At 31.9% G+C, this 16,598-nt stretch overlaps 2 protein-coding genes across 9 annotated transcripts; one reads left to right on the plus strand and one right to left on the minus strand.

Annotated features, from left to right (window-relative positions):
- The first annotated feature begins 733 nt into the window (after positions 1 to 733).
- Positions 734 to 4,616, plus strand: LOC111301792 (putative methyltransferase PMT12). Of its 8 annotated transcripts, XM_089758355.1 has the most exons (5): positions 765 to 1,138; positions 2,047 to 2,089; positions 3,078 to 3,206; positions 4,088 to 4,196; positions 4,294 to 4,616. In XM_089758355.1, the coding sequence occupies exons 3-5, from the start codon at positions 3,170 to 3,172 to the stop codon at positions 4,499 to 4,501; spliced, it is 354 nt and encodes a 117-aa protein (XP_089614481.1). In that variant the 5' UTR covers positions 765 to 1,138; positions 2,047 to 2,089; positions 3,078 to 3,169; the 3' UTR covers positions 4,502 to 4,616. The 8 variants fall into 8 exon arrangements, 4 of the variants coding, with proteins under 4 accessions (XP_089614481.1, XP_089614483.1, XP_089614480.1 ...); XR_016340914.1 differs by having other exon boundaries at positions 734 to 1,125; positions 2,047 to 3,882; XR_016340913.1 differs by having other exon boundaries at positions 736 to 1,125; positions 2,047 to 3,206; positions 3,535 to 4,196.
- A 603-nt stretch (positions 4,617 to 5,219) lies between these two features.
- LOC111301796 (BTB/POZ domain-containing protein At4g08455-like) lies at positions 5,220 to 6,720 on the minus strand. Its single transcript, XM_022897771.2, has 2 exons — positions 6,319 to 6,720; positions 5,220 to 5,993 (listed from the first exon to the last, which is right to left on the minus strand). Exons 1-2 carry the CDS (start codon positions 6,667 to 6,669, stop codon positions 5,526 to 5,528), a joined length of 819 nt encoding a protein of 272 aa, XP_022753506.2. The 5' UTR covers positions 6,670 to 6,720; the 3' UTR covers positions 5,220 to 5,525.
- Positions 6,721 to 16,598: the final 9,878 nt, after the last annotated feature.

A 16,598-nucleotide genomic window follows, 5' to 3' on the forward strand; every position in this document is an offset into this window, starting at 1 on the left:
CGTAAATTTGAATTTTAAAATTAAAAAATATTTTTCTAAAAAGATTTCTAGAAATATTATTTTCAAAAAATAAAATATTCAAAAAATTTTAATTCAATGTTTTAAAAGAATTCAAAAGAGCCTAAAAAAACAAAAAAAAAATTATCATTTTTTAATTTTTCAAATCTTTTTGAAATATTTGAGACTCATGTTTTGTTTTTGTAAAAAAAAAATAGTTACGTCAATAAAATTAACAAAAAGTAATATATCGTATTAATAATTGAATCAACATTATCAAATTTAACTTATATAAAGATAAAATTTTTATAATTATACTAGAGATATTAAAATTCAAATTTTATATGAGTATATGAATTATTTGCATATTTTGACAATTGATTTCATATATTTATGTTATCATGTTAGCAAAATCCACATTATATAAATAAAATTAATGCTACATTAGCAAGTTTAACGCTTATGTCATCAAATCAACGTATACATCAGCATTTTTAAGGTAAAAAATTGATAATATTAATGATTGAATTAAAATTATCAAATTCAATAATATGAGAGTTATATTTTTATGAATTATAGTAAAGAGATTAAATTTTAAAATTTGTTAAAATATAAGGTTGATTATCATAATTTAACCTTATTGTAACAAATGAGAATCGTTCCTGGAAGTAACCGGATTGAAGACTAAAATGATAGAAACTTGGGCCAGATTTAGGGTTGGGCCTCTATATCCCTCGTACATCCTTTTACAGTGTTGGGCCCTGGAAGTGCGAAGGACGGGGACAGTTGACGAAACGGTAGCAAAATCGGATGAAGTCTGTATCGGAGAGTCAGACTTGAACTCCACGAGTGCTTTTACAGAGTTCAGTGACGGCAACGGCGAAGGACGAGAGGAGGAAGAGGAAAACAAGAATAAGAGTGATGGTGAAGTTAGGGTTAGACTTGAGAAATATAAAGTATGTGAGGAGAGTAAAGTTGATTATATGCCGTGTTTGGATAATGAGGAAGCAATTAAGCTCTTTAATAAGAGTGAAAAATGGGAGAAGTACGTGAGGCATTGTCTTGGAAAAGATAAATTGTTGGATTGTGTGGTTCCGAGGCCTGAAAATTGGAAAAGATAAATATAAGGTATGTCGATGAGGTAAGTATTTGCCCGAAAATTCTTTGACTTTATTTACCATTTGCTATTTTTGTTTAAAAAAGTGTTAGATTGGCTATTAATTAGTTTTTCTACTAGGTAAAGTTTGATAATTTTAATAGGGAGTAGATGGGAGTTTGATTGGGATTGGTTTCAAGTAATTGCATTTTGGGGTGTTAAGGGTGTTGTTGATGGGTGGGTAGCTAAGAAGTTGGATGTCAAATGCCTGTACAAAGAGCTGGTGTTGAACTAGGTAGGCAAGAGGGGTTTAGTGAGCTTCTGTGATTGACTAAGATATGAAGGAAGAGTCTTTTCATGGAGAGTATGCGCCAAACTAGTTTCTTAGTGTTTTTAAGGAATTGTTGTCAAACATGGATACCTGCAGTCTGTGCTTCAGAGAATAGAAAATATTTGCCTTCTGTAGCCATTTACATTATTTACACATTAATTCTAATGGAAATGAATCATGGATATGCCATAAGAGCATCAAACCAGCAAGGAGCCTTCAAAAGTTAACTCAAGTGCTTAGACCAATAGCTTATTTTTTTTTTTTTTAAATAGTTAAACCCAGTAAAAAAATTTATAACAAAGAAAATGGCATAGAAGAATTGAGAAATCTTTGTTTAAGACTTGGCAAAAAAAAAGTTGAGAAGAGTGGGGAGTGTATGTGTGTGCGTTTGGCGGGGGGGTGGGGGGCCGCTAAAGTCTCTACCAATTAAGTAAATAAAGATGCTGGAAGAGAAAAGCTATAGTCTCCGATAACCTTGAATGACATTCTTTTAAGGAGTATTTGTAGTTGGGTGCTTTTGTCTTATCTGTTTTTGCACATATTCTCTGCTCCTTCAAATTGTGAAACGGCAGAAAAGCTCAAATGAGGCTCATAACAAGTTAGAGTCTGACGATGTTTGCAGGAATGTTGATTTGAGGGCTGCATCACTCAATTGCCAGTTAACGGTTATGGCTCTAATTTTAGCACATGGCCTGCACGTTTTCACTATCCACCTGACTGGCTTCAAACAGTGGCAGATCTAGAAATTTTTTCGGGGGCATCCATTTACAATATATATATATATATATATATATATATATATATATATATATATATATATAAAACATTGTTGATGGATTTACTAATTTTATTAATGGAAAGGGTATCCAGAAGAAAATTTTGGGGGTATCCAGAAGAAAATTTTGGGGTTGTCCGGGGAAGTTTTCTTTTAAATTTTCTTGTTTTCCAATTTTTAGAGGTATCTAAAAAAAACTTTTAGGGTGTCCAGTAGAAAATTCTCCTTTAAAATTTCTTGTTTTCCAATTTTTTGGGATATCTATGGACATCCTATCACTCTATTTACATCTGGACCTGGCTTCAAGGCATAGAAATGGATGCCTACATATCTTTAGAGCAGAGTCAAAATATTGGAATGAAGTAATAGACAGTTATATGTGTGCTTTTTGCTAGAAAGATATGAAACTATGTGATGTGATGGACATGAGAGCTGGACTTGGAGGATAACATCTTACATGCCATTCTACTGCATAGACTTTTCTGATTTTAGAATGCTTTTTATTTTGATAAAAACTGAAAAAATCTATTGCATTATTTTGTAATATTTGTTTATTTCGACTCTAAAGGTTTACAGCAGCATTAAATGATCTCCAGATTGATTGCTGGGTAATGAATGCTGTTCCTGTTAGTGGGTTCAACACCTTGCCTGTTATTTATGATCGCAGGCTTATAGTTGTTATGCATGACTGGTATAGATTATGTGCACTAACTCTAGTTTTCATATTCTTCCTCCAACATCACGTGCTTGGTGATTTTGTAGCATATATCCAGATTCTTTTACCCTCGTACATAAAATTTTGAAGCTACTACTTTGGACCATGAATCCTTAGGGCACATTAAATGTATTGCTTTTGAAACTGCTGTGAAACTTTGCAGCTTACATTATGTACCTGCTATGCTCGATCTCATCCAACCTGAAGGGAACGCCTGAATGGTGGTAAAAATATCCAGAAAAGGATCACCATCTGATGTCATCACCAAAATTTGTACTCAGTTGTATTTTCTGTAAGCTATCATGTTTGATTTGAGCAAGACAAAACCTTTCCTCTCACTAATTTTTAAAGTTAAATACGTAGGTTCTCCAAAAGCCAAGCTTTTTTGAGCTTTGGCTTGAGGCTTAATCTAGCCTTAACTAATCAACTTAACATGTCCAGTAAATTGCATTAACCATGCTAAATGTCATGGTTTACACCAACTTATGAGGTATTGTTCATTTCGGCTTATTGAGTCTTATGGTTTTGTTCTACAAAAACCATCTCACAAGTTGAAAGTGTTTTAATTTCAAGACCGATTTGAGTATACAGCTGATGTGGGATTCTTGGCTTCTCTCTAGGACCATGACATACTCCCCATTCCAACAAGAGCTCATTGTCTTCGGTGACATATCACTAGTACCCTTAGAGCTGTTTCTGATATCAAATGTTACTATTCACATCAATTTATGAGGTATTGTCAGTTTTGGCCCACTGTGTCTCATGTTTTTGTCCTACAAAAAGTATCATAAGTTGAAGGTGGTACAAACACCTATATCCCAATACCAACTCTAGTACATGAGCGATGTAAGATTCATGTCTCTTCTCTAGGATCATGACACTAAGCCTTAAAAGTCAAGTACAAGCAGCTGTCAGAAATAGAGCTTAGTAAAGCAATGTGAGAAACTTTTGATTTGTTGGTTGGGAAGGTAAGAGGAACTGCCACCATGTTTATATCCAAGTAATAATACTTGCACACTTTCACAAACTGCCAGTTTTGTCATGGTTAAAATTGCACTCTTCCATAGGTTCATTTGCAGTTGTTCATTCGAGACTGAAGTTTTCTGAATGCTTTCTGGCTCATCTGTAGAACTTCCAAGTTCCACTTATGATTCTCTATTCTTCGTGCTTCAGATTTACTCATGATTCTCAAATTTTTTCCCGGGTGTGAGCAGTTTGATACTTATCCAAGAACATATGAACTATTGCATGCAACATGTATTTTCTCTGTTGAGAAGAAGAGGTATAAATCATCTTTTTTCCTGCTTGTGCCCTAGTATTTGTTACTAACGCACATTTTTCAGGTACAGTTTATCATGTTCCTTATCTGGTTTATGTAGGTTGAATATGTCAACCATCATGCTTGAAATGGATTGGATGCTGAGACCTGGTGGACGTGTATATGTACGGGACTCAGTATCTGTTATGGGTGAACTTCAAGAAATAGCAACTGCAATGGAATGGGTGCTGCACTACATGAAACTGGTTAAGGTCCACATTCGAGAAAATTTTAATCTGAGAAACGTATGTGATGTGCTTGTTGGATGACTATCAGTGAAACCATGTTTTACAGGTGTATCCTGCCCGCTTTTTTGATGGGTTAATATTATGAATAACTCTTAAATTATAATAAAATATTTAATATAAAATTTAAATTTATTAACTAATATTGTACTTATTCCTAATGTAGTTAATTTTAGATAATGATATTTATGAGACATAATTTTTCAAGTATTACATTAGTTAACAGACTAATAATTCAAGTATTATATTAATTAACAAATTCATAATTTAATATCATATTATATGTTTTTAAAATTCACGTATCATATTAAATAATTTACTATAATTTAAAGTTACTTCATTGCAATAATTTACTATAATTTAAAGTTACTTCATTGCAAGAACCCTTTTTTGGATATATGTAATCTCACATATAGAAGCTGCTCTTCTCTGAAAAAAATAGAAAGAAGCTGCAACTCATTATATATAATTTCTTGTAATCTATAGCTGCGTTAGTACCAAAAGCATTATTAGGATAGGCTACGATTCAATATTACTGCATTTGGATAAACCCATGCTAGATCTGCTTTCCCTTTTGCAGTCTAAATATAATTTGTACACTACAAATTTTGCCATTTAATAAATTTACTTGAAATTGTCACTGCAACCTTCATATCCTTCCTGTTCTCTTTAGAAAATTGTATTCCATGTTTTATTTGAGGGATATGTGAATTCATCATTTCAGGAAACTTTCTGAGGAATATTAGGAAAGAAAAAAAAAGTACAATATATATTAGCAAATGGCATAGAATCCTTGCAACACCAAAAGAAGGCTGCACTGTTAAAGCATCTAAAACTCATTTCATTATTGTCTTCTCAATAATGATCCCAAATCATGCAGATTACTTACAACTTAAAAGTTCATGCATTGTAAATTTGTAACATAGATTTCCCCAACCATAGATCATCAAACTTTTCTTCTTTTATATATACTAAAAGTTCATCCATCAGCAATGACCAAAAACACATTATCCAAATGATGAACAAAACAATTCTTGATCAGAATTGACTATGATTTCATTGAAGAATCCTTATGAGCAGCGGTATTCACCTGTTTGGAGAGATAAGCTTCATAAATTTCCACAACAATCCGAGGATCCTTTTCGACAAGTTCCATATACTCTTCCCTTTTAGTAAGCTTATCCATGTTGTCTGTTATCAAACACAAAGCTGCATCAAGCACGAGCTTGGCGCTGTGCTGGTGAGCAAAAGCATAGCTCACAAGTGAATTATCCCAGTTCAATTTGGATACCAGGAACTTCTCGCAGAACCCCTTGAGATGCTTCACCTGGTATTTTTCAGCCAAAACCAGAAGGTCACAAGCCATCTGCTCATCCAGCCATGCTTCCGCAGTGTACAAATAGTTTACAAAGGCACGAAGCGCATCGTATGATACATCACTGATCTTGATGGTTCCACTCCTGCTTTCTTCCATCTCATTCTCAAGCATTGCTTTGAATACAGGTGAACGACTTACCTGGTTTCACATCAAATTTTCATAAATAGTTGCAAAATAACAAACAAATAATGACTTTCTAAAAACCCAAAGTTTGGATTTTAGATACAGTAAAATCCGAAAGTGAGTTTCTGAAAGCTAAAAGCCAAAGTTCCAAATAAAGCTTCCGAAAAATTGGCAACGCAGAAATTAACAAAATTTCCTCACAGACAAAAAAAATTTCCTTTCAGTTAATCCATAAAAGTTTCCAAAAAATTAAGTTTGGGTCGCACTTGTTTTACATTAGAACTTCAAATTTCTGCATTTTAGATAAGAAATTAAAGCAATTCAATCAGATGGGTAGTACCAAAACGGCTTTATGGGCGGGTACAGGCATAGTCGGCAGGCCGGGAGACCCATCATCGGAAGCGACCAAAACGATGTCGGGGAAGAAGATACCGGGCGAGTTGGAGGCACGGTGGGTATGATCGAGCGGAGACCAAAAGCGTAAAAAGGCGACTTTGGCTTTTAGCTCTTCGATCTCTCGCTTCAGTTCTTCCTCGGTCTCGCTTGCCTCCTCATAGCACTCCTTGCACGTGCCGGCGTCGCGTGCTCCGTACTCTTCCTTGCACGATATGCACCTCATGGTCTCGGTGTCCGTCTCGCTCTCCATCTCGGATTCGGATCGCGCGGCCCGGTGGCACCTGTGCCTACGCATTTTTTCTTTTAGCTTTTGGTCCTATGGGAAGCAGAAGTGCGGTTATTGCTACCGGCTGGTTATGGGGTCTATATGTATTAAAACCAAATAGTTCTACACTTTTTTCCCCTTAATTTTTTTTTAATTTAATGGGTGATAATAATGTATCATTTAAAAATAAATCTATTTATCATTTAAATTTCTTACCACGTTTAAATTAAAATTTTTTTCTTTTCTTTTGTATCTTTCATTTGATAAAATATTATGAAGATAATTTGTTTTGTTACAAGAATCATACAATAATTTTTGGATAAATCAAGTTTTTTTAAGTGAAATTTATGAATTTTTTAATTGATTTAATACAAATTTACATAAAAAAATTCAAACTAATCGATTGATAAAATTTAATGTAAAGATCAATAATATAAAAAAAATTAAAAATATTATTAGTAATTTAAATTTAATAAGTGTTTATTTAATGATAAAATTTTCTTTTAGCAATTTTTATTACAAATAGGGGATTAAGAAGGGTGATTTTATTGGACCATTTAAAGTTGCTTCTTCAGATATTCTAATATCTTTACCTCATTTAATGTGTCACACAAAATACTCAGAGGTAACTTTATTTAAGTGTTTTCTCTTATTTTTCCTTTAAGGTAAATTTCAAGCTTGTAGGGTTTTGGCTATCTTTATGGAGGCATTAATTTCAACATATGACAACTTTATTTTATTAAGGCTAGAAGTGGCTAGGATAAATTATTCATAACCATATTATCTTTGCACCATGATAGGGGAATAACTCACTGTAACTCAAAGGCCTAAGAGAGGAACCCAAAGTTAATCTTCACAACCATACAACACTAGTCCATAAGGCATCCAAAGAGCTCTCCATATCACATCTAGGCTAGTGAGCTTGTGTAGAAATAAGATCCATGCTTCCTTGGATTTTTGTGTAGGCCATTCATTCTCACAAAATTCCTTGATAGAAATGCTTGTAGTGAAATAAGGCTTGGGAATTTTACCATTATTATTTTTTATATGATTTTTCATCTAAATGGTTAACAATTGAGCACATCTAGTAAAATGGCCCTATCCATTTTGATGATAATAATTTAAAGATCTAATAGTCTCAGCTAAAATTACAGGAATAGGGTTGATTTGGTAACCAAATTGATCAAAAAAATCCATCACTTCAACATCAATATAACCCATTACTTTTGAAAATACCATCATCCTATATAAAGCCAATGCCATCAAATCCATTCCTCTTTTAGTGCCAAAATATTTGTATATAAAGTCACGAATAATAGACAAAGGAATACCAACACTTTCACCTTGTTCTTTTATCCAATTATCAACAATTTGGACATTTACGACCATCATTTAAGCAAACCTTTTTTGGTAACCAGTTTTTATTTTTTTCAATATACTTTATCAGGATTAAGGAGATCCAAGTGGAGGAGAGTTGAATATTCTTCAATAGTTAGCACCATATCAACCTTATTGAACATAAAAGCAATGATATGAAGAGTCATAAAATTGAACCGTGACCCCAATAAGCTAATCATCGATAGGGACTAAAAGAAGTAAAATAGGTTATCCAAACTTATTTTGGAAAATTTCCTTAGCAGTGACACTTCATTGGTTCCAAATACTAACCAAATCATTAAGATCATTTTTTTTTTAGATTGAAATGGATTTTAGCAAGCAGAATAGTTATATAATTGACTGGTAAACAATCTTTAAGCTGAGCTTCCTCAAACTTCATTCTTAGGCTTATAAAGAACTTTGATAAGCTCTTCATAAATGTAATTAAGATTTTCTTTATTAAAATTGTTTTATGACAATCATTCCTTATGTAAATCTAATGATGTATGTATGCAAAATAAAGTAAAGAAAAATGTTAGTTAACATATAAAAGGTTAATATGTAAAAATATATACAAGGAATAATATAAATTTACAATAATAATAATTGTTTCGTTACATGTCTTATTTAGGTTTTTTCTAATAAAGGGAAGATAGAGCTCTAACCTAGGTTTGGATTCTTAGGGTTTATGTACATATTGGGTTTAAAGCTTGACAATCTAAATGCTCCCAAACTATTCCCTACATCATCATCTATTATAGACTAGTAGGGCACCCCTAATCATCGCCCACCATTATAGGCTCAAACGAAAAGGGTTCAATTTGAGCGATAGTTTTCACTAACTCACACGGAGGTTATCATTTCATGAGAATGTAAGTATTTACTCCCTCTTAATAAAGGATAAAGCCCGGATATAAAACTATGTATAAATGCAAGTGTAATGTGTGTAAAAGGACATGTCAAATAATCAAATAGATAAGTATGAATAAAAAATAATATCTGTAAAACAAACATGTAAGAAATCACAAACAAATAGGTTAGTTCACATGAATAATTACATAATAAAAACTCCACATGAATAATTAAATAATAAAACTATAAAAAAGGCTTAAGATAACATATAACTAACTAATGGCTAGACTTTTTAATGTCCTTAGTGAAGTTGCCAAACTATCATAATGTTTAGGTTGGGAGAACTTATCTATTAGATACAAAAATTATGGAGTCGTCACTAATCTTTTTTACCTTGATGTGATTGGCCACCTATATGAATTTATCCTTTTTAAGGTTGTCTTAAGTGTAAACTAAAGGTTCCTAAAAAGAATAGGTTCTAGTCTATATCAACAAAACTAAGGTTCTGGAGTCAGTTACATGCAGGAAAGGTGTTAGCACTCCTTTATGCCCAAAATTGATACCAAATTAATTGTGTGTTATCTTGCCCAAGCCTTATCAAAGATGGTTGTTATCATGCAAACTAAAATCATAACATAGTAATACAAAAATTCTATCAAAATATCAAACAATTAAGCAATCATGCAATAAATATTAAAAATCATACCATGTAAAAATTATCATGCAAATATATTATAAATCAAACCAAATATCATGTAATAATATCATGCCTAGATCATGCTAAAATATTCATGCAAGAATGTCATACAAATATATTAATTATCATGCACTAATAATAATTATATATTTATATAATTATTATTACTGCATGATAATTAATATATTTGTATTATCATGCAATAATACCATGCAAATATATTAATAATCATATAAATATGAAATCAAATATAATCACACAAATATATTAATAATTATGTAATTAAATATAATCATGTAATTACGCACACAGTAAATATAAAAAATGCAATTAGACATCATTCAAATATAATATTAATCATGCAATAGCATATAATATCATATCATGTGACATAAAATCATGTAATATTAATAAATAAATAATCATGCAAATAAATATATTACTAATCATATAATCATACAAATAAATAAATTGATAATCATACAAATAAATATATAATTATACAAATAAAATTATATAGATCATGCAAATAATCATGCAAATAAAAATATATATAGATCATGCAAATAAACATGCAATTAACTTAAAAATCAAACAAATAATATATAATACTAATCATGATAGCATGCAAAAATAATAGACAAACAAATTATCATGTAAAAATCAAAACATTTTTCTTTTTTCAGCATTACATTAATTCAGATAATATTCAGAATAACAAAATTAAAACCAAGCAGAAAAGTCAAATCAAATCAAACAAAAAAAATAAATAAAACAAAAAAAAATTGCAATCCGAGTAGGGTCAAAACTGTATCACCAAACGGATCCACTCAGGTAGGGACGTGGGTTGGCTGTGCTCAAAACAACATTGTTTTGTGCTTATATAAAAGGTAAGAAAATTAGACTTTCTTCATATTTGCCTTGCTTAGCTCCATTTAGATCCCAATTTCTCTGACCTCTCTCTAGCTTCAAACGAAAAATTTAACATTTTCCAAAAACAGACCACTTTTTCTAGAATCCGGCATGAGCAATTCAATTGGTCGTCAATAAATTCAAACAAATCCAGAGTTTTCTAGAAAACTATCTAGCAACCCAAAAATCGATAGTCGTATTTTTCATTCGACCACCGTATATTCCACTGAAAAATTCAAACGTCATCTAAATTTTCAAGCCTAAACCCAGAAAACTCAAAATTTTTCCAAATTAAATAATTCAAACTCAAAAATTTGAACCAAAAGTCCCAAAACCAAAAAACTTAGAAATTCAAGATTACTCAGTGTTGAATTCCCAAAATCCACTATCAATCTGTAATTAAAATATCAAATCAGAAATCACCTAAAACCCATAAACCCTAGCACAATTCTCAAAAAATAAAACCCAAAAAATATGATTGCCCCATTTCCTTGTGTGTTCCTTTCCTCTAATTGCTCCACCTCTGTTCGCAAATTGGGGGTGCCTTTTATAAGGCTTCAAATTTGGAAAAACCCAAAATTTCATAAAATCTTCAATAAGATTTTCCATATTTAAATTTCCTATAATTTTTCATTCTTTCATTGAATTAAGATCCAAGTTTTCTAAAATTTGTTTAATCATTAAATTTCCAAATCTAGATTGAATTCAAGGATCTTCAATTTTTAAAAGAATCGTGATCTTCAATTTTCCACTTTTTTTTTCTACTTTTAACTTTTTTTTTGACTAAAATTAAATCTAAAATTAAAAACAAAAATAAGAATTAAAATTAAAAATTAAAAATCAAAATCAAAACTAAAATTAGAAGCAAAATCAAAATTAAAGTAAAAATCAAAATTAAAATTAAATTAAAAATTTTGGACTTTTAATCATTAGGTTCAAATTTTACTTTTTGTATTAAGACCTGTTTGCACAATTAAAGTCCATTTTATTATTGAAAAAATTTTCCAACAAAATAGGTTGTATACATTAAGGGTGAGTAAATGATCGGTTCGATCGGTTCAGTTTGAAAAAATCAATAACCGATTTAATCGATTTTCATTTAACAAATAATCGAATCGACCGAATATTATTAAATAACCGATCATAACCGAACCGATCAAAATCGATTCGGTTCGATCGGTTTGGTTAAATAACTGATTTTTTTATCATTTTTTTTCTATTATGAATAATTATTTAACCACAAATTCAATTCAATAAAATTCAAACTCTAGTGTCATTCAAACTAAATTACTAAAGAATTTAATAATTTCAACAATATTTTACAAAAAAAAATAAATAAAAATATTTATCTCAGTTTTTTTTTTTTAAATTATTAGAAAGTCGGTTAATTCAGTCATTACGGTTATCAATTTTAAAAACCGAAAACCGACCAAATTAACCAATTTAACCGATTTAAAAAACTGATTATAACTAAAACCGAATAAATCAAACCGATTCAACCGAATTCACTCTTTTTCGGTTGATCTAATTAGTTCAAACCGACTTTTGCTCACCCCTAATCTACATCGTCAAAACAGATAAACTTACCCCTCCAAGAGGTATTCGTCAAGGGACCCTCTTTCACCATAGATCTTCATCCTATGTATGGAGTATCTAATTCTGTTGATTCTGGAGGCCTACGACAACAAACAATGGTTAATTTCCTGCCAAAACCTCTAGAAATTGACCAAACCTCTCGCACCTTTTCTTTGCTGACGACGTGATCCTCTTCTCTAGAACTGACAAGAAATCCACGAAAGCCATCAAGGAGGTGCTGGAACACTTTATGGAGGAATCGGGGCAAAAGGTTAACCTAGAAAAATCTAGGGTGTTGTTCTCCAACAATACTGGCACGGAACAACAGAACTGGGTTTCAACCTTTCTTAACATAGGAAAACGGACAACTTGGGCAAGTATCTAGGCTTTGCTTTACACAACAAAAGAGTGAACAAACATGACTATAACTTCATTCTCGAGAAAGTGAGGTCCAAACTTGTAGGGTGGAAATCTAAACTCCTCTCTCCAGCAGGGCGCATGGTGCTGATCGAATCTACCATGGAAGCACTGCCCACCTATTACTTGCAATGTAGATTACTTCCGGCTTCAACTTGTCGTGAACATGACGAAATAAATAAGAGGTTCTTGTGGGGGGATGGGCAAAATACCAGGAACTACATAGAATCAAATGGGAAGAGGTCAGTAAGCCAAAAAAAAGGTGGCCTAAGACTGGTACGGAGTAAGCCAAGGAACCAAGCACTCATCACAAAAACTTACTGGAGGACGATCCATCAACAAGATGATCTCTGGGTAAGGGTTCTTAGTAGCAAATATCTATATGGGAAGTGTACTAAAAGAACTGATATGTCCATTATGTGGAGATCCTTGCGGAATTGCCAACAGATTATCGAAAAAGGAATAAGATGGATCGTTCGCGAGGGAGCTGAGGTGAATTTCTGGTTTGACAACTGGTTTGTGCGAGTGAACTTGAGGTTTCTTATTTCGAGACCCCTAAATCTTAATGAAGAATCCCTCACAGTGAGGCAGGTCAAACAAAGCTGGAACTATTCTGGCACCCCACAGGTATCCTTCATTATGCCTGATGACATATTGAGCTGCATGAATAGTATTCCTTTTCCTGTCATGAAAGGAGGAAAGGACACCATATGCTAGAATTTCTCACACACTGGAGAGTTCTCGTTAAACAGTGCTTACCAACTTGCTTCCAACGCCGACCTTATTAACAGCAGGGAAGAAGAAGAGCATTGCCTATGGATATGGAAACAAAAAATCTTTCCCAAGCTGCAGTTCTTCAGGTGGGAATGTATACACCAAAATTTACCAACAAGAACATTCCTTAGAGGACGTGGAATGAATGTTCAAGAGGAATGTCCTTTCTGCCAAGGGGGAGAGGAAACAATTACGCATATTTTTACTGAATGTCCACAGGTGATAGAGTGGTGGACGCAGCTAAAACCCCCTAACCAGGCGTCCTACAACCACCATGTTACTTGGAGCGAATGGCTTCAATACAATGCCACCTCTAAAATGTGGTACCGCACCCCTAAAGTGCCCTGGAAAACAGTTTTCATTTTTTTCCTATGGGAGGTTTGGACTGCTAGAAACAGATTAATTTTTGAAGGCAAGCTGTATCCCACATGCGGTGCAAAAAGCCACTAAGTGCCATGCAATGACAGGCAAAACCAACACGTGTGCATGGCCAACTTTCACTAGAGTCCAATGGAAACCACCTAAGTTTGAATGGCATAAACTCAACACAGACAGATCGTTGTCGGGGAACCCAGGGACTTTTGGTGCTGGGGCGTTGTTACATGATGAAGAGGGAAATTGTAGTTTGGGATGTACAAGACACATTCCCAAGGGCACTAGTGTGGAGGCCGAACTTTGTGCTCTTAAGGATGGTCTGAATATTGCCTTGGATGTGGAAGTGCAGAAAATTGAGATTGAGCTTGACGCCGCGGCGTTCAGTAGCCTTATTAATTCTCAATCCCATACGAACCATTTCCTACTCTAGTTTGACGATGCCAATGGCGTAATGATGCATCGTACTTCTTTTTAATCTATGCTATTGCCCTTTTTTAGACCCAAAAAAAAAAAAAAAAAAAAGGGCTTCAACACTAACTGCATCAAAAAGTGGTCAATGCTAAAAATCATGTCTCCTATGCAATATGCTGGCTTAAGGGAGAGCAAAGGGCTATTGTTAGAAACAAAAATTTAATTTTTTTTTCTCATAGGTCATAAATCCAATAATAAATACTACAGAAACATAAAGATTTAGTGACTATTTTTTAATGTTATTTTTAAATAAATACCACAAAGTTTTATATTTTTATAAGGTTGGTGGCTTTTTTTTATAAAACGCTACTAAATTCTTATATACTGGCGTTTGGATTTAAAAAGGTCATTGAAAATATATTTTTGTGACGTTTGTTGACCTAAACACCACTATGTACTTTGCTTTATAAACATAGAGTGTTTATAATGTAAACACCACTAACATGCATTTTTGCACTCCTTAAAAACCCTTAAAAGGCTAGAGGAAAAGATTGAACCTAGGACCTTATGGTTAATAACTGTATGCTCTAACCAACTGAACTGTTTTAATATTTTTAATAAGAAATTATTCAAGGTATTTATAATGTAAGACCTTATGGTTAATAGTCATATGCTTTAGCCGACTGAACAGCTTTAATGTTTTCAGTAAAAGATTACTCAATGCGTTTTTGATAAAAAATGCCTTGAATAATCCCTAATAGGATTATTTAAAGCGTTTTTGGCTAGAAATATCTTGAATAACCTCATTCAATTTTTTGTAAGGGATTATTTAAAGCGTTTTTGACCAAAAATACCTTGAATAATCCAAAAAAAAGGTAAGGGATGATTCAAGGCGTTTTTGGCCAAAAAATGTCTTAAATAATCCCTTCCAATTTTTTCTAAAGGATTATTCAAGGCATTTTCTAGCAAAAAAAAGCTTTGAATAATCCTTAAAAAAAAGGATTATTGAAGGTATTTTTTGTAGAAAATGCATTGAATAATCTTAAAAAAAATGGAAGGAGATTATTTAAGATATTTTTGACTAAAAACGACTTGAATAACTCTATTCAAATTTTTAAGGGATTATTCAAAGCGTTTTTTACCTAAAAACTCATTGAATAATCCATTATTATTATTATTATTTTTGGATTATTCAATGCATTTTTAGTCAAAAATACTTTGAATAATCTCTAAAAAAAATTGAAGGGGATTATTAAAGGTGTTTTTATCCAAAAATACCTTGAATAATCTCTAAAAAAATTAAAGGGGATTATTCAAGGTATTTTTGACAAGAAATGCCTCGAATAACCCCATTCAATTTTCGTAAAGGATTATTTAAGGTGTATTCTGACAAAAAACGTCTTGAATAATTCAAAAAAATGTGAGGAGATTATTGAAGGCTTTTTTTTTTTTTTCAAAAAACACCTTGAATAATTTCTCAAAAAATGAAAGAGATTATTTAAGGCATTTTTAGCCAAAAACACTTTGAATAACCTTATTCAATTTTTTTGTAAAAAATTATTCAATGAATTTTCTGGCCAAAAATGTCTTGAATAATACAAAAAAAAAATAAAAGGCCAAAAATACCTTGAATAATCTTTAAAAAAGTTAAAGGGGATTATTGAAGATATTTTTGGCCAAAAATATCTTGAATAATCTCAAAAAAATGAAACAAGATTATTCAAAACGTTTTAGCCAGAAACGCTTTGAATAATCGCATTCAATTATTTTGGAGATTATTCAAGATATTTTTAGTCAGAAATGCCTTAAATAATCACACATTTCCATTGCTTAATTTTACTTAAATTTTAAACCTGCGAGATCCCTTTTTGCTTTTCTTTCTCGTACTTATTTCTTTCATTTTTGCTTATTTTGGATCGCTTTTTTCTCATTTTTTACCTAAGTTTTAGTCATTTTGTAATCAATTTTCATCTTCTTTCTTTTTATTTTCGTAAATTTCAAGTTAGCTTTCTTGTATTTTGGGTCAAATCCCTAAACTTTCAATCTAATTTGTTGGGTCAAATTCTTAAACTTCTTATCTGATTTGTTACATTTTTACTGCCATTCAAGCTCCATTGATAAGCTCTATTTCAAAATTGGCAATTATTAGTGTTTGACTATTCTTTTTTTTTTTTTACCAATTTATTTCGTTATTGCAGTTTTGAGTCTGATTTTGTTTGGTTGGTGAGAAAAATTCAAGATATAATAGAAAGTGAAAGAAATAGGGTTTTTTTTCTGAAAAACTTGAACTTAAATGTTGAATTTAGTTACAAACACAAATGAAATTTTAGGTTTAGTTTTTTTTTTTTTTTTAAATTACTAAAAAATTGTTGCTTGTTAACATGAATTTGTTGATTCATTGAAGATATTCTTAGGAAAACATTCTAAAATAGTCTGTTATGTTTTTTTTTTCATCTCATCTTGGCATTTTGTTTTGTTTGTTTTTTCATATCATGGTGTTTGATGAAAACAACTTAATCTTACTTGAAAGGATTCGTTGTGTATGAAAATCATCAACAACAGAAGATGT

The sequence above is a fragment of the Durio zibethinus genome, chromosome 3 (genome assembly GCF_047325235.1).
Source record: "Durio zibethinus cultivar Kanyao isolate XHJ-2024 chromosome 3, ASM4732523v1, whole genome shotgun sequence".
NCBI classification, from domain to species: domain Eukaryota; kingdom Viridiplantae; phylum Streptophyta; class Magnoliopsida; order Malvales; family Malvaceae; genus Durio; species Durio zibethinus.

Excerpts from the sequence above, each read along its gene's own strand:
- LOC111301792 (XM_089758355.1), top strand. The coding sequence starts at position 3,170 with ATGTCATCACCAAAATTTGTACTCAGTTGTATTTTCT. Across the intron at positions 3,207-4,087 it reads TGTACTCAGTTGTATTTTCT|ATTTACTCATGATTCTCAAA; the intron begins GTAAGCTATCAT and ends TTCGTGCTTCAG. Across the intron at positions 4,197-4,293 it reads TTCTCTGTTGAGAAGAAGAG|GTTGAATATGTCAACCATCA; the intron begins GTATAAATCATC and ends TGGTTTATGTAG.
- LOC111301796 (XM_022897771.2), bottom strand. The coding sequence starts at position 6,669 with ATGCGTAGGCACAGGTGCCACCGGGCCGCGCGATCCGAATCCGAGATG. Across the intron at positions 5,994-6,318 it reads CCGCCCATAAAGCCGTTTTG|GTAAGTCGTTCACCTGTATT; the intron begins GTACTACCCATC and ends ATGTGAAACCAG.